Genomic DNA, 25,886 nt, shown 5'->3' on the forward strand with positions numbered 1-25,886 from the left:
ACCTGCCGCCTCCAACTCCACATCATTTGCACAGATTCCAAATTACACGTCCGTGAAGGTTTCCTGTAAATGAAATCAAACTGACGAATCAGGGAGAAGTGGCTCTCACATGCCCAAACACCACGGGTTTTAAAGCACAAACATGTTTTTCTCATTCTCGCTATATGTAATGTGTGACTTCCATGTAAGCAGGGCACTCTCAGGTCAGGACTGAGAAGGTTTAGCTTCGTGTCTTGTGACCGGTGCGACCATGAGTTTGACGGGTTTGGAGAGCTTGTGATGTCTAAACAGTGTCAGCCGACGCTACCTCTAATGCATTTAACGCTTGTTTTTCTGTGTGTGTGTGTGTGTGTGTGTGTGTGTGTGTGTGTGTGTGTGTGTGTGTGTGTGTGTGTGTGTGTGTGTGTGTGTGTGTGTGTGTGTGTGTGTGTGTGTGAAGTGTGTTCACGCAGCTCTGCAGAGCGGCTTCGCTCCTCGAACCAGGTCCGACAAACATAAAGTGTTTTCTGGTCTTTGAAGTCGCGGAGCAGAACAAACAACCGCCTTTCTCCCGAATTTGACATGCACGCACATGTCAGAGTGTTGACACTTGCGTGAAATTACACGGTTTTCAGGGTTGTCAGGCATTAAACGCACAGAAACGTACACTTTGAGTGTGACAGTCCGTGAAAAGCAGCTTTGAGGCCTCTTCCTACAAAGCCTTCATGTTATCAGGACAGAGCAGTAGGCAGTTTGACAGACCCGGAGACAAAAGCCCCTTTTATACAGAGACGCCGTTACATTGCCATTAAGCAGATCCTTCATTACGCAACTTTTACGTGTTTACACTGAACCAAACAGGCCGATATATTACTGTATGAGATGTTAGATGCGTGACGGAGCTCCGGAATCAGAGGCGTCCTGTGCCTCTGTTCCATCTCCAACCCTGACCACCTGCTCTGCCTGTAATGGTGGAATATTAATGTCCCCCTCCATCCACGTTCGTACGTTTTGTACATAACGACGAGGTGCAACATTCCCGCCTTGAACACGCCGGGTTAGAGTGTGAGCCGGGTTTCTATGGCAGAAGCGAAGGCCCCGGGTTTTTCCTGTCATTTTCTGCTCTTTATCTTAAACCTCTACTGACTGAAGCAATTAAGTAGTTTAGTTGTAAATACGAAAATTCTTTCAGCGTGTTTCCTCGAGCAGATTGAGGAACCAGCGCAGTGAGCGAGCAGCAGTTTGACTCCAGGAGTTTTTGGCCCGAGGCTGCACGGGGGTCATTAGGTCAGTGACCCGTGGTCAGGGCATGTTCAGACAATTGTTTGTTTATTTTTTCGAAGGAGAAGTGCGTCGGCGAGGGCTCGTTGTGCTGCTAATCTAATCTAATCTGGTTTCTCAAAGTGCTGCCAGACGAATATTAAGTCATTTGTCCACCGGGTTTTTAACCATTTATTGTTATTGTCGTCAACCGTGCGTTTCCTGCGTAGCATCAAAGTGTTTTTATATCAAATCTCTACTCCATCTTTAGGTGACATCTGTAAAAGGACAAATTAAAGTTTTGGTGTTGAAACAGCAGAAAACACTTTTGATTATTTGGATTGACCCCTTGTCTGTTTGGACGCTGAGGTTCAAGCACTTCTGACCCGACACGTTGAAGATTGACCACTTTCCCTCGACCTAACTGGAGCGTGTCAGGGCCGGTCACTGGGTCCAGTGTCCCGCTGTCCGAGTGTCCGGGGGCCTCTCCGTGTCCCCCTGCCTTCCTTCCTCTGTTCCTTTTCTGACCCGAAATCCGAGCTGACCCCGTTCACGGTCAGCACAGCCCGTCCTCCGCTGGCCAACATCAAAGCTTCACTCATCCCCAACCTGCGGTGCCAGTCCACTTATTCTCTCTCCGCCTGCTCCATAATCACAGCAGGTCCCCCTCTCCAATAGGAAGCCGGCTATTAGCAACCTGACCCACTTTTCCGATTGCTAACTGCTAGCACGGCTAATTGGGCCCTAATCACTTCCTAATGGCTGCATTGTTTCAGGCTGCTCTCACTAAATGCTAACCAGGGAGAGGAAAAAGAGGCGGTGAGCGGGTGCCTATTTCCAATTAGAGCATGAAAGGCGCTATAAAAATGAAATAAAGCAGAGGGTTAGTGGAGAAAGTGGTAAACAGGTGTTGGCTTTTAATATCCTATGTAAAGTTTAATTAAATATGGATTATATATAAATATGGATTTAATGGAGCTGGCATCAAATAAAGAAGCGTTGGGCAAATCCCAGAGAATTGGGTCAGATGGGTTGTGATAATTAATTGTTTGCCAGCCAAACTTACAGATGGATGGATGGATAGATAAGAATGAAATTAGTAGAAGATAATAATTCTAAAAAGTACCAATTTCAAGTGCAAATATATATATAAACATGTAAAGACCTATAAGACAATACAAGCTGAATTATTGCTCTTGAAAATATAAATACATCTATATATCTATATCTGTCACGACCTCGACTTCTTCAAGCAGGTTGATTTGTTACGGAAAAGGTTGTAAAAGATGAATAAATAACACAAGCACACTGCTGATCACTTGACCCTCGTCCGGTAAAACCTCCAAGAGACGAACAACACTGGGGTCGTAAATATATAAGTAACACGTGAGACAAACAGCTGTTTTGTAAGTTGTTTTGAAAAAGAAAATAACTTGAAAGACTCAACAGTTAACACAAGTGACGTCTTGAGGTATTTATGAGCTTACAACGGTGGTAACAGAGCAGCACCAGTGACTTAAATATAAGTCTGTGTGTGTGTGTGTGTGTGTGTGTGTGTGTGTGTGTGTGTGTGTGTGTGTGTGTGTGTGTGTGTGTGTGTGTGTGTGTGTGTGTGTTCACTAAGTAAGAGTGGTGCGTTGCAGCGGAACTGTTATGATTCATTCCACCCAGTGCTCCCTGCACAGGCCCTCTCCTCTCTCACTGGCCGTTGGTGTTTGAATATTCAAATGTTACTGGTCTGAAGCTCCAGCACGACTTCCAGCAGCTCTTAGTTTTCATAGTAGGAGCAGTGACTCGCACCGAGACTTTCCGCTGCTGCCGTCCTGCTCCTTCCGTCCTCGGTAAGTCTGCTCGTGGAGATGCTGCTGCACCAGCATCTTTGTGTTCCGTCATCTCCAGGTTAGACTCTGTATTTTGATCCTGTTCGTGCATCTGATTTACGAGGGGCTGAGCACTTGTGAGCAGATGCAAGCAGACGGTGTTTCTTTGTGAGGCGGTGGGCTGCTGACCAAGAGCAGCCCATATAAGTCCAGGCCTTATAAGTGCAGCAGCACTGCTTCTTGACTTGACCTGCTTGGCGAGACTTTAAAGCACTTGAGCCTGCTCCTCGTTGTTTTAATAAACAGCTTGTGATGGGTCCCCTCGTATTGTTAGTGCTAAGGGGTTTTTAACAGTTTTGGTGGCTCGCCCGCAGCAAAGTAATGGCACATTTGGCTGTATCAACAGAGGCCACCTCCAGGCCCTTATAAGGCGACTTTGTGTGGGGTCAAAGAAGACTCAGCCTCAGCATCTGGTTTCCCTTCTCTCCCCGGGATTCTTCCTCCACTTGTTTCTCCTAATCTGCATTTCTGCAACTCATTGTTTGATAAACTCTCTCTTTTTCGATGCAGATTCCTCAGAGGGCCTGACCTCGCAGCCTTCGGTGATGACTGAGCATGCTCTGTCGTCTGCGGTGACCGTCAGCTCCTCCACCAGCATCCCCGCTGCTACCTCCAACCTGATTCCTCCCTCGTCTTCATCGACGTCCTCATCCTCCTCGTCCACAGCCATTCCCCAGCCGAACAGCAACAGCAAGCCGTGGAGGAGCAAGTCGATGAGCTCCAAGCACTCGTCCTCCTCCTCTCTGTCGTCCACCAGCACCCCCACGTCTGCCATGCAGTCCGTCAAGCAGGAGAAAGACACCTCCTGCAAAACTGCTGCAGCAACCGAAGCTCCTCCGAAGGTCGTCGCTCAGAAGTCAATGCTGGAGAAGCTCAAGCTCTTCAACAGTAAAGGAGGCTCCAAATCTTCCACCTCCTCCAATGGAGCAGGGGCCCAGACTGATAATTCTGCCCCAGCCAGGCAGCTCGGAGCAGGGCAGGTGGACAGAGTGGAGACCGGCTCCAACACCGATGTCCTGGGACAAGATGACGGTAACGTCAGACCGGGAATGAACGGAACCAGCAATGGTGCGGCTCCAGGAGCAGGAACAACTGTCTCCACAATTGCCAGCAGCCCCAAAATCGCCCTGAGGGGTATCGCCCAGCGGACTTTTAGCAGAGCTTTGACCGCCAAGAAGAGCTCTGCCAAAGGCCTCGAGAAAGAAAAGGAGAAGGAGAAGGAGAAGGAGAAGGAGAAGGAGAAGGAGAAGGAGAAGGAGAAGGAGAAGGAGAAGGACAGAGGGAAGGAGGTGGGGAAACGCGTCTCGGTCCCTGACAGGACAGAGCTCAGGGGAGAGGAGACGAAGGAGGAAGTATCGCCCGTCACCGCGGACGCAGACAGCTCGAATAAAAGGACCTCTAAAATCGCCAGCTTCATTCCCAAGGGGGGTAAAGCGGCGAAAAAGGAGAGTTCCACCCCTGCACACAGCGGAATACCAAAGCCAGGAGGCAAAGCCCCGGGAGTCGGGGGGAAGGCCTCCTCAGTGAAGGAGGCAGGGGAGAGGCCTCGGAGCATGCGGTTAGGAGGGGGTCTCGCCATGCACCGCGGCCCCCTGGAAAGAGACAGGGACAGCAGACACTCCAGCTCTACCTCCAGCCTGGCCTCCAGCGAGGGCAAGAGCAGCGCCGCCCCTGTGGCCGGAGGAGGCACCACACAGAGCACAGCCAGCAACACCGTCAGCGTGCAGCTACCTCAGACCCAACAGCACCACAGCCACCCCAACATGGCCACCGTCGCACCTTTCATGTACAGGTGAGAGGATGCATTCTAAACCCTGATTGATTCTCTGTGGTTTAAAATCTGTTGTATCTGCAGTTTTAACTTTGTATTTATCCTTTATTTAATCAGGAAGGTCCCATAGAGATACAATATCTGTTCTGCCATGTGTCCTGGTCAAGATGAGCAGCAATGAAGCAAAAAACGTTTAGAATATAAATACAAGCAGGGGAAAAGAAAAAGAAATGTGCAATTATTAAAAAAGAATAAAATACAAACCAAGAAAACTGAAAACCAAAAGATTGTAGGAAAATATAGACGGTTTTACTGCCTCACACGTTTAATAGTTTAAAGCAAAACGTGCAACTTTTTCACTTAAAGAAAATCTCTTCAATTGTCAGAATCAGGTCCAGAAAGTTGAAGAGTGAAGTTGAACTGTAGATCAGTTAAAAAAGACTCAGAAGTTATTAAAAACCAGAGTTTATTTCCAATATTTAGCAGGAAACTTTTAAAACATGAAAAATTCTAAACAGAGTTTGGTGGATTTGTTACAGCAGCAGCTCTTCAGGTTCAGGAAGCAGAGGATCATGGGTAATATCCAGCATTCAGTTGGGTTTCAGTTCAGTAATTGACAGACTTTGTTTTTTCTCTACCTGAAAACCATTTCACTGACAGAATGAATCATCACGCGTGGCTGCAGAATACGATTATGAAGTAGATAAAGCACATCTATGCTTTTAATACAAATTGGTGAATAAACCTGTAATAACTCTGGAATAGTGTAGATCTGTAAATTACAAACATGACACAGCATCTGAAAGTACAACATCTGGATGTAGCCGTCTGTGGACTGTTAACCAGGAATGTCACATCTGTGTTTGTGTGTGTGTGTGTGTAGTGTGTGTAGTGTGTGTAGTGTATCTGGACAAACATATGTGGCTGTGGTGCCTCTGACCTCTGTCCTGGTCCCAGTGTGATAAGGAAGGAGGTTCCTCTGCCTCTCAATGAGTCTTTTCTAACAACCCCTCATTAGCCTCCCGACACTTCCTGCACCGCTGCCCTTTCTCCCTCCGTACGCTAACCCCCACCTCCCTGAGAACCCCCACCCCCCATCATCAGGCCTCAGAAACTGTATACCTGTCAAATACCATTACCGGCAGGATTATACCACCTCCACCTGTCAGAAAGGGGATGTCATAAAGGAAAACAAGGAATGTGTGATCAATGATTTTTCTCTCAACTGCTAAAAACACTGATGAACTAGAAAAGCCCGAGCACTTGAAGGGTCTGAATCTGTGTCAGAAATAATGTTTTTAAGTCTTGTAAGTACGTTAAATAACCTCAAAGTGTCAAGTAGCATTATGTCAGTTACGCAGCAGTTTAAAAATCAGTTTACACGTCGTTTAGAATTGCGTCGCGGTGCAGGAGGCTGTTGTTTGTGTGTTCAGTCGTCAAACAGGACAAAGTCTGGGATCAGGCAAAGACCAAAGGCTGCGTGTCCGAGGCGTTCAAACGTCACCCTCTCAAAAAGCCTCCAGCGCCGCCGGGGCCGCGGCCGAACTGTATTGATTTTATCCTTCAAAGATAAACTTTACTGGCATTTGGGGCTTAGCAGCCGTTCATTTTGGACCCACGGTCACAAGACCTGAAGCACAGCAGATTTACTCCTTAATCAGGTTTATCCCTCTTTCGTGACAATTTTCGGGATATTAGTTTCCTGCTAAATGCACAATAATTCAGAATCGATGATTTCGCCACTTTGATCCCTCGCACATTTTCTCCCCCCCCCCCCAGATCCCAAACAGACGACGAGGGAACCGCCAGCACTGAGGGCGGCTCGGGGGGGAGAGGTGGAGACGTTGCCTTCACCAAGACCGGCCAGCCCTCCATCGAGGACCTCTCAGGTGGGTGACCACTCACAGATCGGTCTCTGCGTCCGAGTGGTTCAGTTACTTCCTATCACTTCAGTGAATCTGTCTGAGGTTGATTTGTTTGAACGTCTCACTCAGGTGAAGACCCAGAGACGAGGCGGTTGAGAACGGTCAAGAACATTGCAGACCTGCGGCAAAACCTGGAGGAGACCATGTCCAGCCTGCGAGGAACTCAGGTCACACACAGGTACAGAGACTAGAATACTTTTAAAGAGTGGTAGAGGTGAAGAGTAACTTTACAAACCTGTCAACAAGATTATTTACTTACTTCTTTTACTGGTGCATTTTATCAAAATGCCAAAAAACTGATTAATGTTTGTAATTTAAAGGTTTTAAAATAGAATAAACGTAAAAACATATAGTTACTACATGTTTTTTCAAGTGGGAAACTGTTAGTATATCGAGTGAATAGAGAGTTATTGGCGATTTATCAAGTAAAGTAAAAAATAAGCTTTTTAAACATGCTGGTTTTTCTCTTCGCCTTGTCAGCACTGCTCATAAAGAATTGTATAAAACTGTGGGAAACAACACTCTACTGTTTGGGGATCATCAAAGTGCAGCGCCTCACAATAGCCGCCCCGGCTGAGCGGTAAACAGGTTAAATCAGGATAACTGACGGGGATTTGAGCCTGAACCGCCTCGCGCTCAGCAGACTGTGTCCGTCTAGGTTTGCAGGTATTACCCCCTCCATGTCGTCTCATCCGTCTTTTGTTACTTTGATCGCAGGGCATGACTTTTCATGTCGTCTTTGATTCGGGCTTTAGCTCTGATCACGTTCCCGTCTGCGGACGCTTGACCTCGGCTTTGGCCTCACATCTCAGGGCCGACCCAGCTGCGTAGGTTCATTTGAGGCTCTGCTGAAACGTCTAATAACCTATTTTATGTTTTATGATGGAACAAAGAATCTAATTTCTGTGATTTCATACAGTTTTCAACAACTCGCTTTGGGATTTTATTTGCTTGAACTATTTATTAATGCGAAATATTGTGAGAAGTAGAAGAAACAGTTGATCTGGATTTGATTTTAAAGTGTGATCCTCACTTGAAACTATGAAACTACAAACTGAGGTTTTATATCAAGTCTTAAAACCATCTACTGAAGATCTACCTTTCTTTACATGGCTTCATCTCCAACTACAACCGAAGAAGTTTTGGATGAACTTGTTTTGTGCTTTTCCTTTTTGCCTCAATCAGTTTTGAGTGACAGCTGGTTCCCGTCTTGTCTTTTGGTCTCTGGTGACAGATCGTGACTCAATCTCTGTATCATTCTCTCCCTGCTCAGCACCTTGGAAACCACCTTTGACGGCAGCGTCACCACAGACATCACCAGCGGTGGCGGCGGCGGCGGCTGCAGCAGCAGCAGCAACAACAGCGCCGGTGGTCGCAGCATCCTCAGCCTCACCTCTACCCGGCCCTCCCTGTCGTCATGGCGACTGGGCCAGTCCAGCCCTCGTCTGCAGGCGGGCGACGCCCCCTCATTGGGGAATGGCTATGGTGGGCGGGTGGGCAGCGGCAGCAGCCAGGGAGGACGCTACCTGTACCCCGGGCACCTCCGACGGCAGCTGGCCGGCAGAGGAGGAGCCATTTGCAGCGTGGAGCTCGGAGACAGAGCCGGGGAGGACATCGACCTGGACGGCATCGCCATGGAGGTCACCGGGTACATGAGCGATGGAGACGTGCTGACAAAGAACGCTGCACGCACCGATGATGTCACCAGCGGGTGAGTGGAATATACACTGATGGTCATTTTTAACCTTACAAGTTGGTGAGGAAATTGCTAATACTGAAACAATAATCAATAAATCCAAAAAGTCAGCCGACAGAAAGTTAACAGGTTTGTTCATTTGGCTCCAAATGCAAAACATCAGCTTCTCCATGATGAAGATGATGATGAAGGTTTGCTGTTTGCCTCTGTGTGTCATTGTGTTGTAAATAGAACAACTTTCAACTTTCAACTTTCTTTCAACTTTCAACCAATTTGAAGACGTCACCTTCAGCTCTGGGAAGATGTGACGGGCATTTTACACAGTTTTCTTATCTTAAAGAATATATTTCAATAAAAAAATTAAGAAATTCCATCTAATAAACAAAAAAGAAAGACAGAAAGGAAGAAAGAACGATAACAAACTCTGAACACTCTAATTTGTATGTTTCATTTGACCCTATTGGCTGAGCTCTCTTGAATGCCAGCTTGCCAGAAGAGGGCAGTAGTGCCTTGCTCACAGGCCTCCCGTCAGGTGTCAGATGATCTCCCTCAGTTTAGCATCAACAGCATTAGCAGCCTTTAATTCTCTAACAGCTCAGATCCCATCGCTCACTGTGCAGATGCAGAGACACCGATACGACGACAACCAGTTTATTTGCTCTCTCTGAGCCACTGTCCATGTTGCAACAGGCCTCCTGCATACCTTGGCTGTAGCACTGTGCAATTTAAACTCCCGCTGTCATCGTTATTATCAGATGAAGCAGAAAACGGCGCCTTCAGGTGGCATCGAACATCCAGAGACAGACACACCGGGGTTCTGGTGATGGATGTAAATGTAGAAAAAGATTCTGTGTTGTCAGCAAAACACATCTCGCTCTTTCTGGAGATTGACTTCCTCTGACCCTGATGCTCTCGCACTGATTCACCGGCCCTGAGGCGGCCGTACGAGTCAGAGGAGCTAAGTGTTCTTCAAGCACTCGAAGGGTCTGAATCTGTGGCGGCGCAGACAGAGGCTGAGCCACGGCCACACCTGGACAGGTGAGTGATGGGAACAGGTGGAAACTTGATATCCAGGCTGGTTTGGAGGAGGAAGTCGAGATGATCTGATGTCAGATCAGCAGATTTCAGGTGTTAATGGTCAATTTTTTGGTTAGAAAGTGTGAAAAATGCCAATCGCAGTTCTCCAGAGCTCAAGGTAACATCTTTGAATTCTTAAAAACTCAAAAGATATTTAATTTCCACTGGAATGAAGCAAAGAAAATGAGCAAATCCTGAAATGTGAGAAGCTGAAACCTGCTTGTTTTGTATTTTTCTGTTGTGTCTGCACTATCGTATATTTTGCCGATTTTTTCTGACGCAGAATGAAGACATACGGTTATTTTGCACTGGATTTGAGTTGTTTAAATTGAGGATGGATGGCACCTACAGATTGAAACTGCATTGTAATCTGTTGTGTGTGTGTGTGTGTGTAACACATACACAACATGCCTGGTGTGTGTATTCGATGCCCTCAGCTACATGAACCCAGGGGACAAAGTTGATGGATGTCTGGTGAAATGAGCTTTTATTCCCGTGGAAGCTGGTGTGTTTGAGGGGGTGGAAACTGCAGAGGCATTAAGTGTATTTGTGTTTAAATGTGTGTGTGTGTGTGTGTGTGTGGGTGGGTGGGGGTGCAGGCATGTGGGTGTGTGCATGGTGGGTGGAGCCGCCCCGTGGGTTAACCATTTAAAGCCGACACAGACTGATAACCTCCCCCCTCTTCCCTACGTCCTCAGGCCAGTTAGCAGTCGGCTCTATCTCAGGCGTGTTAGCATCAACTAACTGGTTCTTCCACACTGAGCTGGGATGTTTACCCAGAGAGGAGGAGCTGGCGTTGGTGTAGCAGCAGTTCACTGTTTCTGTTCAGATGTTTCTCCGACAGAGTCCGACGTATTAAACAAGACCTTTTCTCCCTGACCTCTGCTGGAGTCTGACCCTGCACACAGATCTATCTCTCCGTGTTACAGAAGTGGGAAAAACTCCTGGATCCACTCGTTTATCCAGATGTGCTCCAAAATAGAATGGTTTAATTTCCTTGGGTTAAGCCCCACCCCCAATTTAATTTGATGGAAGTGCTTCTAACTAACAAACAGACATGAACACATTGGCAGAGGTTAAAAGAAATATATTTTTAAATGTTTTAAATTAAATTGAAACCAGTCTGCTGCGTATTTACCACCAGTGTTAAATGAGGCTTGATCAGCTGTGTCCGTATTTCACATATCAAAACAATCTGTAGAAGTATTCATCATTTATTCCCAAAAAATAGTTATTCCATGTTTTTAGCGTCTTAACTGTAAGTGTTTGCTGCTTTTCTTTGTTTTATAACAATGTAAAATCAATATTTCTTGGTCTGAAGCAATTTAATGACATCACCCACTCCTCTGGGAAATTATATTTCCAACCAGAATGTCGCTCAGTAGAGTTCATGCCTCCACCGAGGCCCAGCAGTCCCCTCGTGAAACCACATCTAAATTCACTAGATGCAGATTTCTATTTGGATCTGCAGCACATCACGTACACATCAGTCCCTTTAAACATGCCTAAGCTCTCACCATGTTAAAGAAAGGGAAAAACTAAATTCTGTTAATCCTGCTAACAAACAAAAATATAACCTCCTTATCTGAGGTGAAAACATCTTCCATAGACTAAGAGACTCATCCGTGATTTGAGAAGATAATTGAGGGATAATTGATTTGCTCAACTTGTGGTGATGGTTGATTTGTTTTGTCTTTGAATCCTACAACATGACAACATGACAACATGACAACACGACAGACGACACCACGTTCATCTGCCGTGGTTTCGTTCAGTCTCCAACCCCCTCCTCTGTTTCTCCTTCTGGCTTCTCTGGCCCCTGAGGATGAGGAATCCCCCACACACCAACCACACCCCCTCACCTCCTTAGCTTGTGGCTATGTTGCCTCCTTCCCTCCCTCCCTCCCTCCTTTCCTCCCATCCCTCCTCCACCTCCACCTCCACCTCTCTCAGACAGACAAATCATGTGGGGCAGAGAGAGAGCGGCTGCATTCCAACACTGAGCTCCCACAGAGCGACTCCTACTCACTCAGTCTGCACATGGACGCTCGCTCTCTGGCTTCACTGACAGCCTGCGCTCACCTCTGATATCACCATGCTCCAAGGCGCTCTCACCTGCTGACACCATCCGCCCCGGCAGCAGATCGGACTCACAGGCACAGACGTGATAACAGACAGTAGCCAGACGGTTTGAGAAACCCTCTGCTTTGGAGATCTTTATCAACAGGGATCAACCCCTCACCTGGACGTGTTTACTCTGCTTTGGATTATCTGTGCTTCCATGTTTCGGGCAGAAAGGTACGTCAGGGTGTGTGTTTGCGGTTCTTCCAGAGCGTGCCCGTCTGTGAGTTCCCTCCCGATATCGGTATCACAGCGCACGTCAAAACATCTCTGCAGTTTCATCCCCTGTGGAACTTCTGCTTCAGTTCAGTTGCTTGGCTGAGTAAACTCTGCGTCGCTGCTCGGTTGTGGCTCATAAACTTGTCCTGTTTGGACACGTTTCCCCTGCTGCAGAAGGTTACAGGTTAACAGGGAGGCTCAGTTAGTCATTGGTGTGAAGGAGAGATGTGTGTGTCTGTGGTCAAAGTGGACAAATTTAGTTTTGACACCATCGTTGTGAGGACACTTTGTCTGATTTGGAAATGTATTATGTCAACTGTCATCATAAATATAGAGAGGGAGAAACTGCCCGTTTTGTCTTCAAGGTGACTTTGGGATGATGGATGGTCCCCATAGAGGACAGCGGACCCCCAGAGTGGATCTGTCAGAGGACCCCAGTATTCCCACTTGTTCTCATTGTCTCTCCTGTTATTGCCGAATCTGACGCACAACATGTGTTCTCTTCCATCTGTGAGAGAAGTTGTGTTTTCACTGCTGATCTATTGTTTGACAATAATTTGATTTAGCACAAGAAACGTTACTTTATATTGCCCATAGCCACTGAATTCAAGAAAGAAATTCCTAATGCTTGAAATACTACATTGAATACAAACAATAACACAAATTAAAATGATACAAACCATTGGAATAATTACTGATGAATGCTTCATTTCAAGGTTTTTTAATCTGGGAATCGTCTTTTATCTCAAAGTTTGTTGTAGCTCTGTTGGTGCATGGTGAAAAAAAAGAAAAAGAAGCTGAATCTGGTTGTTTAGTTTGGACTCTTGGGAGAGATTAGCGGAGCGCTACCAGATGACCTGAGAGATTAGCCATTCATTCACGTTCCGGTGGGAAAATACATCTGGTCTGCTGCTGTAAAGGATATAAGTGAGAACCAAAATGAAAACAATAAAAGGAAAAACAATCATTTAACTCATTTATCAAGTCAAAATGCCAGTTCCAGTTAAAAGTGAGGATCTGCTGCTTTGTTTCTGTTTAACAAACGATCACTGGGTTGTTTAGCCTCTGTCAGCTCATTGTTTTCAAACCTAAACCAAACGTAACCAAACTCAGCTCTCATCCACCCAACATTTTAAAAGAAATGAAAGATCGACTGTACAGCAGCTAAGAATTATTTCGTATTATTCTTGGAAAGGTGGTGGAGCCCAAACCCGAGTTTAAAGAACTCCAAATGAATGCTTATGTTGCTCTTGATCTGCTGGATCTATACGTTTTGAATATGCACTAAAAGAAAACCATATAGAAAGAGCTCTGGCTGAGCTAAGAACCATCTGTAGCTAGCTGTAAACATCACAAAGGCTTGGTTTGGTTTGCTCTCTGCTCACTTCTGGTTGCTGTTACGCTTCCGTGCCGCAGTTCAGATGTTGATTCTGTTTGACTGCAGCTCACACAAAGAGGCTCTGTCCGTAGGAAACTCTGCACTGTGTGTATGTACTGTATACACATGTAGTTATAAATGTGTGTTTGTGCGCTGGCTTCCCCCTTTTGCTGAGATCCACTCTGAGATAACACAGAAAAGTGTTTGAGTGGCTGCAACTTTATTTATCCACTCAGAGAGCGAATCGTCACAGCCCCACACAGGAAGCCTTCTTACCGTTTAAAACCTCAAGCATCTCGTTAAGTTACACCTGAGCTGAATGAGTCAATATTTAGTTCCATTGGGAATCTCCTCCGTGGGTAAATATTTGTGGAGTTAGTTAAGGTTTGTTTTAGTTTGATGGGAATGTTTGTGTTGAGGGCCTCAGCTTCAGACTGGAGCTGCTGCGACCGGTCAAACCCCAACAACCAATAGATCAAGTCCGGGCACATGTCATTTCACAGTAAGCAATGAAGGGAATGACCAAGTTAACCTGCGTCGGTGATGAATGTCCATATCAGAAGAAACGAACAGACTCGTCCTCTGTCCTCTGTCCTCTGTCCTCTGTCCTCCGCACTGCCGCTCCTCTTAAACACCACTGTGAGGCCACATGAGAGAGATGTGTCTTCACCCAGACACTTTGCTGTCCTCAGTGTTTGTGTGGCTGCTTTTCGCCAAACGTTCAGGCCTGATTGATGAGGGCTCTGCCTCGGCCTGAAAAAACGAGACGGATGGGTAGCTCCTCCTGCTCTGCGTCCAACAAAAGGCGGCTCTGAGGAACCGAGTGTGTTAACTCTGTGGCCAAACTCCCAAAACAAAGTGTGGCGCTGCCCGACTTCAAATCATCCTGTCCAGAGAACCTTTAATTCGGCATGTTCGTCATGTTTTATGATGTGTTCTGTTGTGTTTTGCAGCTACATGACTGACGGAGGTTTGGGACTGTACACGCGGCGCCTGAACCGCCTGCCCGACAGCATGGCCGCCGTCCGAGAGACGCTCCATCGGAAAACGTCGACGGGGCAGGGAGATGCTGACAGGTAGGTCTGAAAATAAAATCTAAGAGGAAAGGAGAGATGAGGAGAAATGATATCCCATCAGCTGACTCCATCTGAAAGTAAATTGGGCCATGCTCAGAATAAAACATCTTTATTCTTTTGTCGGGCAGAAGAGTAAAGAGGAGCCTGAAAAAGATGCAGCAAATTTTGAATTTCAACATTTAAAAAAATTCTATGAATCCCCATGAAAGTTCAGTTGGACTTGATGTTTTTGTCGTTTTAAAAGCACAAGGTAAACAAGTGGAATCCAATGTACTACACTCCTTGTACCTGCGTTTGCATGTATATGCCTCCTTTTGCACACGCGGAACTTTATGTGTTACACAAGTTTTGTGTTTCCTAGTTTTATCATACCTGGAAGTGAAGGTATCTTTTGAATGTTGTGGGCTGTAGTTTTCCATGTAGAGTTAAGTAACAACGTGTGTAGTTGGGTTAAATACGAGCTCGTACAGCAGCCTGTGTAGAGAGCGATGGTTAAAAGGGTTTTCTGATCCCTCAGATTCCCGATCGAATGGAAAACAGCAGGAGAAACACCATCATATCCTGTGCATTGCTTAACATTGTCATAAAAACCAACAATCAAAGCAACTTGCTGCAGAACAGATACAGAATATTGCACAATTTCAGGGTGTATTTGTCTTTTGAGACTTGCAGCTGGCGCTCCTCCTCTATTTTTACGATTTAAAATGATATTGCGCAGGTTCGTCTCAGATGTGACGTAAACCGAGCTTTGTGCGATACTTAACCTGGATGTTGAAGAATAGCAGTGAGATGCATGTGTGCGTCTGTGGGTGATATGTGGCTGCAGCATGTAAAGTGAGTGTCTCTGGATCCGTGGGACGTTTTCCGCAGCGTCCCTGTGTCAGCGTGAGTGACTTCAGTCTTCAGTCTTTGTCCTGTCACAGAGATGGAGATGGATTTGGTTCCTGGCTGGGGGAGCATATAGGTGGAGAGATGAATGAATACTGAGCCCGTATGAAAAGTAAATGTACCATTTACTTCTGCAAAAGAGTTTTTTCAAAGAAAATGTGTTGCATGGACAGATTCGCTGTTGAAGTTTCAAGCGCTTCTAGCAGCAGCTTTTTCCCTAAATCCACAGGTGTGGCTAATTTCCTGTCCTTTCAGACTTTTGACCTTTGCCCTCTCGCTGGCTTTGACGCTGCATGTGCACACACACACACACACACACACACACTCTCTCAGTCCTTCATAATAAACCCCTCTGGCCCTCAGCTAAACACTAACTGTCCTTCTCCTCACCTTTCTGTCTCCCCCTCCCCGGACTCTCTGCTCTCACCTCTTAGATTCCCCTTGTTTTGATTAGAGACTGGAACGAACTGGAAGCACATTAACTGATACAAGTTGGGGGATTTCTTCTTTGTGTTTGATTTTTAGCGCTTTCATGTTCCTCTGTGAGGTTTAATTGTACGACCAGGCGGGTTCTCCGCAAACTTCTCATTTCTTCCTTCTTGATCTTCGCACAGCTTTGTTATCGTCTTCATAAGATTGGGGGGAGGGAGAAGAGGTGACTCCCCCCTCCGCCCAAACACACCTCCTGAAGCCCGCCTGTTAAAATGTGCTCCTACTGCTTTTGGATTTGGGATTAATTAGGAGAGCTGGGGAAGCAGCAGATGAAATGCATTAACATAATAAACCCAAAGTAGAGGAGCTGGAGGGTACAAGGGGGTCGAGTGGTTCCCTGTTGTAAAAGATGAGGCTAATTTACTACACGAGCAGGCGGCTTGATGGTGCAGTTTGTGCAGGTGGAGGAGGGTGAACATCTTTTCCCATATTTCCATCACGAGCGTCGGAGCTGCAGATCTTTTCCTCAGAGGTGTGTGCAGTCTGTGTTTGCTCTCTGGGTGTGTGTTCTACAAACCTGCTAAAGTTTAAATGCCTCTTTTATGTCCTCTGCTTTTAAGATGTAGCCGCTGAGGAAGTGGAGGTGGGGGGGGGTGTTGGGTGTCGCCGCGGCAATGGGGCAAAACCCTCGTGACCCCTGGACGAGGAGGTCGCGAGCTTCAAAAGGTCCGGCAGCTTTACCGACAACCTTTAAGTCTTCACGCTAAAAGCCTCCAGATCAGTTCAGCGCCGCGCTAATGAGGAGGGGAAAAGACGTAGCTGGGAAATAACAGTGTAGCTGAGCGGCTTATCAGGGAAACAGGAAGCCACTGAAGGTTTATATCATATCACAAGGTGAGATGGTGACTGTTAGAAATGCAAAAAGCAGCTTTTACAAACTGTCAACTGTATGTAAAGCAGCAGAAGAGCAGGACCTGCAGGGCTAGAAACTGTGTGTGCATGTGTGTGCATGTGTGTCAGTGTGTGTGTGTGTGTGTGTGTGTGTGTGTGTGTGTGTGTGTGTGTGTGTGTGTGTGTGTGTGTGTGTGTGTGTGTGTGTGTGTGTGTGTGTGTGAGCACGCTTTATCCCTGTCATTTATCTCCGAGGCAGGAGAAAGAGGAAGCAATCTATAATGGCCCGTCTTGCGATTTGAATTCTCTTTGTTCGAGCGAACAAAGAAAAACGTCTTTGTGGCGTGAAACCGCTGTAGCTGTGCGTGTCGGAGGAGCCGAAGCCCCTCCCCTCCTCGCTCAGGCGTTGGAGATATCATTTCTCTTTTCCAAATGAGGGCGTGACACAAAGAGGAGAGGGGAGAGGGAGCGACACATAAATCTCTCAGTTTGAGCCTGATGACTGTTTCTGTCACACGAGGAGAAAAGGGATATAAATCAGTATAATGAGGTTACAGGCCGGTTAAAGGATTCTGCTGTTTCAGACTTTTCTGGGACGGGTCTGGTGGTGGATGTTGTCGCCGGTGTCTGAACAATAACATGTAGTATTTGCATTGTTTTAAAGAAAACCCCAAAGTTTTAATTTTGCTTGATTGACATGTGAAGCTGCGACTGAATCCCTCGCTCTCTCTGAGCTGATGTGAAAACTTGATTAACTACGTCCACATTGAATGTTATTTTCAGTTTAAAATGGCGTTTTAGAACAAAAGGGACGTATCAGGAATGATCCCCATCCTTAAAACACCTGTAATTAACACGACCCCACAGGTTTGCATGGGCTTAGTTGCTGAAAATAACACAGACAAGCGATGGCAGAAAGTGAGACGAGGGACGTCTGTGTTTGGACAAACGAGGACGTGGGACGCTTTGCATTCACATCTGATGGTGGAGTCACGACTGAGCGGGAGATAATGTTGGGTTATAGTTTTCAAAAGGTTCAGTTTCTGTCCGTCCAGAGGAAAATTGGGTTTCAAATTAAAGGTTTGACAATAAGCCAATAATAAGTAGTCTGATAAATGAAGTGTTTTAATCAGGTGAAAAACAACGAGATGCTTCCTCCACTAAAATCACGTTCTACCAAGTATGTTGAATTGTTTTTTAAGTTTCTGTTGTTGTGCGTTTGGACCCAAACCTTCTGCTTTAACTCAACTTTGGAAAGTAAAAGAACTTACGCAATGTGATTTTTAACTTCTCGACGCAATGTGACATCCTCTTGTGACTCACTGTATGAGCCAATCAGACACATCCGGGCCCACATTCCTGATAGGTCACTCTCCTGAGGGAATTGTGTAATTTACCAGGGCTGTGAAATCTCCTCTTTTATATTATAAACTATTGTGCAGTCGTTTGGAATCTGATTGACTCACGGGTCTGTTTCTCAAACCTCCCTCTGCTCATCGTGTTTTATCTTCTGTGCGAATAGGAAGTACAGGAAGTACTGCATAACCTTTAGTAACTTCCTTTAACTGGTACAGACAGTGACAGGTGAGACTTTGAAATTACTTCAAACTAAAAGCCCCTTTTTTTATTAAATGTTTATATTATTATGATGAAGATTATTATGTCTGCCCTCATCGTACGGAGACTGAAGTAGAGACTGATGTGTAAGTACAACAGATGTTTGGGTTGTTCTTTGTTCTGAAAGGTGTGTGTGTGTGTGTGTGTGTGTGTGTGTGTGTGTGTGTGTGTGTGTGTGTGTGTGTGTGTGTGTGTGTGTGTGTGTGTGTGTGTGTGTGTGTGTGTGTGTGTGTGTGTGTGTGTGTGTGTGTGTGTGTGTGTGGTTTACAAGCATCTCCTCTCTCAGGACCTTTTTAATCCCACCTGTAATATAGAAAAGAAGTTGTTGAGAACATAATATACTGTCTCTCTCTCTCTCTCTCTCTCTCTCACACACACACACACACACACACACACACACACACACACACACACACACACACACACACACACACACACACACACATGCCCCGGGCTCCAACATGTTATCTCTTGTGTCAGGACTTGAGCAGACTCCCTGTTGGCCTGAGGGAGAAAGAGAGAGGTTCACCCTCCTTCATCAACTCCTCAGCTACCAGCAACACCTGGCACTCCACCTGTCTCTCCGTCTGTCCGTCTGTCCGTCTGTCAGTCTGTCTCTCCGTCTGTCTGTCTCTCCGTCTGTCTGTCTCTCCGTCTGTCTGTCTGTCTGTCTCTCCGTCTGTCTCTCTCTCTGTAACTCCAGCACAGTAAATGTATTAAGAAATTAAGAAATAAATCAAATAAGTCACTTTAATTAAACACGTTTACTTTGTTTGTGAACCAAAGCATGACGGTAACGGACCATGATAACCTAACACCATTTGTATTATGAGAGCTTCAGTAAATCATGTGCATTCACAGGTCAAAGAGGAAAGGATTCTCTTAAGTTATATGGCTTAAGATTTGCTGTGGTTCATTATAAATGATCGAATGCAGTGAGGTCTTTGGGTCATGACTGCTGATAGCTTTGTTCTTGTTAAGAAAGGAAATGTTTTGTATATATATTTATCTACATATTCGCCCAGAGAGGAGGAGAAGTCGAAGAAATGCTTTTTCCATAGAAGTCTGGACTCTCACAGCCTCTGACTGCCCTTTAATACTGAACCCTGCAGATGCCTCCCAGCCATGTTCTAGCTGAAAGCAGCTTTCTACTGAGTCAACACAGCGTGTGTGTGTGTGTGTGTGTGTGTGTGTGTGTGTGTGTGTGTGTGTGTGTGTGTGTGTGTGTGTGTGTGTGTGTGTCAGTCTGACCCACAATCTGTGGTTATTCCATGTAGGCTGAAAGGCCAGAGTTAATGATGCTCCTACACACCCACATACTCCAGCTGCTGCACAGCTCCTCCACCTACACTGCAGAAATATCCATCTTTACTCATTTTGTTCATATTTCCTCCTTAAAAAAGTGAATCATTTAAACCTGTTTCCGATACAAATCAACCATGATTTTCTGTGAGCGAGCGATCATCTTAAAGTAAACTACTTGCCTGAGTAATATGAGGATTTGATGCTGCTGTGAACGCGTCTGTCCGGCTGTGTTGTGCATCTGTGAAGGCAAACTCTCAGTAAACTCTCAGTAAACTCCATCACCAGTTATCCAGAGGTCATGTCTGAAAACGGCTCAACTGACAGTTACCAAACTTCCCCTTTTCCAATAACTATTTACTCATGTAAATTATGCACAAACCCTTTCTCTGTTGTTGTTCCAGGAGACACTGACAATTTATACTTCGTTTAAAACATCATTGGTTTGCATGTGAACAAGTCAGGGATAATCTTACTGCTCCGACAGATGTGGTTTCAACAGTTTCAGAGCTCAGAGGCAAAAAGCATGTGTGGGTAAGGATGGAGATGTTGTTTTTGCAGTGTACCACACACAGAGCAGGCCGGCTGCCCACTTGCATGTGGGAGGAGGGTCTTGATTCACACGGAGACGAACGGAGACGGTTAAATTAACAAGAGGTTTGTGATACGAAGAGAGAGAAGGAGACGGAGACTATAAGACAGACAGTCCTGAGAGAACTGATGTTTCCGTCGCCATGGATACCGTATCAGCAGACCATTAACCCCTCCCTCAGGGCGTCTAGCAAGCACACCTGCCTCTCTCTCACACACACACACACACACACACAACCACACACACACACACACACACACACACACACACACACACACACACACACACACACACACACACACACACACACACACACACACACACACACACACACTAAAGAGGGTGGGACTCTCGCAGGTAGAAAAGGGTTTTTGTCCCACACGTTCTCCATCCACAGTTCTCTTCTTGATTTTTCTCATGAAAGCAGTGAGATGCAGCAATATGCCAAAGAGAGAAAGAACGTGGACGACAGGGTTTGAAGGGGAACCCGAGATCTGAGGTTCTGTCCGGTGTCCCTGGTCCAGTCTGCGATCTGAAACTGTCTCTGGAGAAAGCAGAGCACAGGAGCAGGACATGTGGGACTTTAACTCATCCACTGTGAGTGATTTATGAAGGCTCTCGGCACAGGGTAAGTTTGAATCCTCCATGCCTGCCCTGACGTGAGGGTTTTGGGGGCGGGTGGGACGTCAGCAGGTTCGTGCAGGTTGCAGCTTTTCAAGTAACTGGATAATGCTGATTATCCACGTTTCGCCATTTGAGCTGCAGGAAAAAGCTCGGGGACAGAAGTCTGCGTGCCAGACGTTTCATGACACTTGAAACAGGCTGCAAAACAACATCTTGTTTCAAGATTTCATCCTGTTAGCATGAATTGGTATCATTCACGTGAGGAAATGATTGTTTTGTTCAGTTATTATTCATATAACCCATTAATATAATGTTTTCCTTTTTTATTTAGCTTCAATCTTCATTTTCCACACTTACAGTATCATTAAGATATTATGGATTTAAGTGGATTCCGACATATTTGTTATCTTTAGAAAGGTTGTGTGGGTTTGAGCTGTGTTCGGAGTCAGAAAGTTCAATAAGTCAATTCTTAGACTGTTACCAATACATGTGTAGTGATGTATTGTTTCCATACCCAAAAGAAAGGGTCATTTATTGATATTTTAGATATTTCCATACGTTTGATCACCGGCTGTTTTTACATCATGAGTTTAAAACTTTTATTTATGTGAGACAAAATATTAAGTTCATGTGGGAAAGCAACTGAGAGCATCTTTAGAAAAAAAACACATCAAAGTGGAGGAAGAATCCTCCACTTGGCTTGAATCAAATATTTTATTTCCTTTAAGTGGATCATCGTTTGGCATCTGGAGACTTTTTCAAAAGAAGGTTTCAAACCAGATGAGCATGAAACACAACAGATTCTGGTCAAAACATGTATTTAAGTTGTGTTTTTCGATATCTGGCCCCGGGAACCCGCAGGTTTAGAGGCAGTTGCCACCTCAGCTTCATTCCGGCATCGAGGTGACAATACCCCGGCTTGTATGTCGTGTGTGTTTAAGCAGCGTGTCTGCACTCACATGGCAAATTCCACATTTGTCCCCGGCAGCGATTTAAATTTTTTAGTTTTCTGGATGCGGCTCGCAGGAGATGTGCGCCTGTGCTCTGTGATGTGTGTGTGTGCGTCACGTGGGCGAAGGATTGTGTGTTTTCACCACATATCCGGGTCAGTCGGTCGAGTCTGAGGGAGTGTGTGTTTACACATCAAACACACACACACACAGAGAGAGAGAGAGAGAGGGAGAGGGAGAGGGATCGAAATGCTTTGATAAATTCACGGAGTGCAGATAGCAAGTGTGTTCCCCCCAGACAGGAGACAATGAGAGAAGACACGGGAGAGAGACAGCAGAGAGACAGAGAGAGAGAGAGAGAGAGAGAGAGAGAGAGAGAGAGAGAGAGAGAGAGAGAGAGAGAGAGAGAGAGAGAGAGAGACATTCCTAAATGAGTGTTGTCCAGTTCACTTCGGTCACTTCTCGTCACAGCAGGGACAGCTGTGTCATTTTCGTACCACAGGGCTCCTGAGCTCCGTCCCGGAATGTGCCGGGCCCCGTCCCAACGGCCCCGTCTGTGCCTCCGTCACCCTCATGCTGCCTGTGCCCATTCCGTCCCGACTACAGCTATATTTTTAAAAAAGAAATAGCAATAACAGCTTCTGTATAGTGCAACATTTTCTTATTTCTTTAATATCAAAAGCTTGGCATGTTCCAGTCCAGGTAATGGTGTCAAACTTCAGCAGCCAAGAACTTAATCTCTATAATGACACTAATTTTTTCTGAACCCTGAGGCAAAGAGCAGCTGCATGAAAAGACGCTGACGTGAGAAAACTTTGTTTGAACCTGACAGAGAAACGTTCCAGCACCTAGAGAAACAACCAGCTGTTGTATTTTCTTTGTTTTGTCATCGATTTTTTTTTGCATTTTTCTGTTTTGAATTTTGTGCCAATCTGAACACTTGAGCATTTAATTTTTAAGACACAGAAACAGACTTTCTCTCTGTTTCTGTTACCCGCAGGGTTTGTGAGGCGCATTTGATTTGTTATAATTCCTATTGAAAGTTAAACAACACAATACTTTGACTGCACATCGAGCCTGACGTGTGTCTGCAGAGGATCAGAACAGTGATCATCATCACATGTCTGCTCAGATTCTTGTTGGATCTATTGTTTGATCAAATAGTTTCATGATTCAATTCAAAACCTAATTTTAGACTTGATTTCATTCAGGGGGAAAGTTCCCGTGCAGCTCTTTGTGTTTAGAGAAGCTTTGAAATTAAGATGTTTGGCTTCTTTAGACATAAAACATTAAACATTTCAAACCTTGTGAATCCTGACAAACCGTCGTGTCTTACTGAGCCGAGCTCCACGAGGAGGAGAGACTTGTTTTTCATGTTGTGCCTTCATGCAAACCACGTTTCTTCCTGATAGGACGAGAGGGTTTTGGTGAGTGTCTGTTTGGGATTAGGACACAACACTGGTTCCTCTGTTCTGATGTTGTGTAGAAAACACACAGACCTCACCTGTCAACTCGTCCACGCTGCTCCCACACCCACGTCTGCCCTGAGGACGGTTAGTGGTCCCGTCTGTCTGTCTGTCTGTGTGGACAGAGACACAGGGTTTGGGGTTATATGATCCAGACGTGGTGCGAGGACCAGTAGTCGCCCCCCCCCCCACCGAACACAGGAAATCCCCTTACTTCTGCTTCATGGCTCTGTTATGGCCGCATGTCTGTGTGTATAATTCTGCGGCGCGGGGCCTGCGAGCATGTGCCAGAGACAGACGGGGAGTGACAGTACTGCAGAGAGAGAGAGGGGAGAGAGAGAGAGAGAGAGAGAGAGAGAGAGAGAGAGGGAGAGAGGGAGAGAGAGAGAGAGGGAGAGAGAGAGAGAGAGAGAGAGAGAGACCACAGTCCCCGGGGACGCACACAAGAGAAGTTAAACAAACACAACCACGGCCTCTTTCTCAGGACACTACCACACACTCTTATTGGCTGCAGCTCTTTTCCTTCCACTGGTCCCCTCACCTCCCCCACTGTGCTCCTCTCTTTAAGGAAAGTTTGGAGGTTTGGCCTCTGATCTCTGACCCCTCTGGGAAAAGTGCCTCGGCGAGAGGTTCCTCTCTGGAATGTCTTGATTTGGGTCACTTCTCCTCTTTGACCGTCCTCTCTGCAGAGAGTGAGGTACCGCGCACTCCTGATGGTTTAGAAATCTCCTTCACCTCCAGTGCATTGTGGAGGTGAACTCTCTTGTGGCCAGATAGTGTTAGAGGTAAGTGAGGATACGTGTTTTTTGTGATTTGGGTGGACTGAGCCTTTAAGAGGAAGCACAAGGAGCTCTACCTCTTTTCCTCAGTGTCATGATCCACTAGTCTGCGTCGGCCTGCCTTTGGCACCGCTTCCTCCCGGGGGCAGCCCGCGGTCCATGTCTCCGTCTCCTGTGATTTGTCCATAAAGGGCTCGGCGGTTGTGAGCCGGCGGGTTGCTCTGCCAGCGGGAGGCCGTGGGCTGGGCCACGCTGCTGGGCCTGATCTCTAATTAGCACTGGCCTGTCAGCTAGTCAGGGTGGATCTGTCTGGGAAATTGTAGTCCTGCACACAGACACAAACCATCGCTGGGAAACACACGGTGCAGCGGCAGCACTGGCGTGAGGATTGTCCACCGGGTTCTGTCTGTGATCGTGTGGCTTTGACTCGCGTTGCCGTTTGATTCTTCCGAGGCCGAGGTGGCTTACTTGGGGCTCAGCTTGTGTTTGTGTGCGTCTCAGTGTGTGCGTTTTCAGTGTGCGCTCCATTAGAGGCGAGGCTGCGGCAGTGAAGTGGTTAACAGTCCCGGGGGAGGCTCATGTTACCAGCACCAGGGCAGGTCCTTCCTTCTCCCCCCCTCACCTCAGTCTCTGTTAGTCCAGTGAGAGACCAACAGGGCCCCAGGGATGAAGCATCAGTGCAACCGGTGACAAAGGAGCTGGAACTAGGAAGACTGCCAGGGTGAGGGAGGGAGAGAGGGGTGGGGGAGAGAGAGAGAGAGAGAGACACTGGGAACGTTCAGAGAGAGAGAGAGAGGCAGACAGATAGGGAGTGGGAGAGATACTTGGCCGAGTGAACTCTCTCAGCGGCATGGAGTCATGAAGCTCTCTGTACAGCTCAGCGTTTTCCCGCAGCGCCCTGGTTCCCACGGCAACCCAGGCACCCTGACCAGGTAGATGCGTGTGTGTGTGTGTGTGTGTGTGTGTGTGTGTGTGTGTGTGTGTGTGTGTGTGTGTGTGTGTGTGTGTGTGTGTGTGTGTGTGTGAACAAGTGCGTAAAGGAAACTTTGTCTTAGTAATGATGACTTAGATCCCAGGGATCAGGGAGCGTTGAGATCTTTGTGGGTTTGTATGTGTCTGTTTTCTTCATGTACCACATATCTTTATTTTCCTTTTGTGTATTCATTCGTGTGTGTGTGTGTGCGTGTGTGTGTGTGTGGGACTTTCCCCCCGTGTGTGTACGGACGAGTCGAGATGGTTGTGGTCACTCTTTAATCTCCCTGCACCTCTCAGCTCCTCAGAGGCTTTAAAACTCTGTGTGATTTATTCCGCTGGAGGACGAGCGTCTCCCCTCCGTCCCCGTCTGTCAGGTCGCAGACGAGGCTGCTCACCAAGCAGCAGAACGTGCGTTCGGCTGGAAACCTGTCGAGCAGCGGCTGATTAGATTTCGGTGGTAATCTGAATCTGGGGTTTCAGCCACGGAACGTTCTTTGTTTTTTGTGTTCCGCTTCTTTTTGAGCCATAATTACGATGCTGTGTTTGTTTGCTGTAGGAAACATTCAGGATTTCCAAGTTGGCCGCTGAGCAGCACCGCACTGACTTGTTCTTTTGTTTGACAGATGAATGATGAATGGGAGCCGAACTTCACTGCTTTTTTTCTGTTTCTGGTGAATACTTGTTCGGCTGCTTAAACAAAAAAAATTGGAAACTTTTAAAACTATTTTATGTGAGTCTTCTCTGAGGTGCTTGTGTCACCACGGTATTCAGTATTTCTCGTAAATGTGTTTATTTTGTTCAAACTGATTTTGTATAAAAAAAAGAAGCTCAAACTACACTGGAAAAAAAATTGTTTGGCATCAATATCAAAAAAGATTAGGTCACATCTTGGCGCTAGAGACAAAAGATTTCAATCAGTATGCAAACCCACTGGTGATTATGGTGTTTGTGAAATTGATGAGGAGATGATTGGTTAATTAATCCACCA

The 25,886-nt window shown here is 46.3% G+C and overlaps 1 protein-coding gene across 2 annotated transcripts in view; it reads left to right on the forward strand.

Annotated features, from left to right (window-relative positions):
• The window catches only part of nav2a (neuron navigator 2a), a 102,336-nt gene that overhangs the window by 45,518 nt on the left and 30,932 nt on the right, over window positions 1-25,886 (forward strand). For both annotated transcript variants that reach the window (XM_047339473.1, XM_047339472.1), the window contains exons 8-12: window positions 3,630-4,911; window positions 6,670-6,779; window positions 6,885-6,993; window positions 8,089-8,526; window positions 14,260-14,382. In XM_047339473.1, the coding sequence (XP_047195429.1) occupies window positions 3,630-4,911; window positions 6,670-6,779; window positions 6,885-6,993; window positions 8,089-8,526; window positions 14,260-14,382 (2,062 nt within the window). The remainder of the gene's footprint in view (window positions 1-3,629; window positions 4,912-6,669; window positions 6,780-6,884; window positions 6,994-8,088; window positions 8,527-14,259; window positions 14,383-25,886) is intronic.

Source organism: Hippoglossus stenolepis, chromosome 1, assembly GCF_022539355.2.
Source record: "Hippoglossus stenolepis isolate QCI-W04-F060 chromosome 1, HSTE1.2, whole genome shotgun sequence".
NCBI classification, from domain to species: Eukaryota; Metazoa; Chordata; class Actinopteri; order Pleuronectiformes; family Pleuronectidae; genus Hippoglossus; species Hippoglossus stenolepis.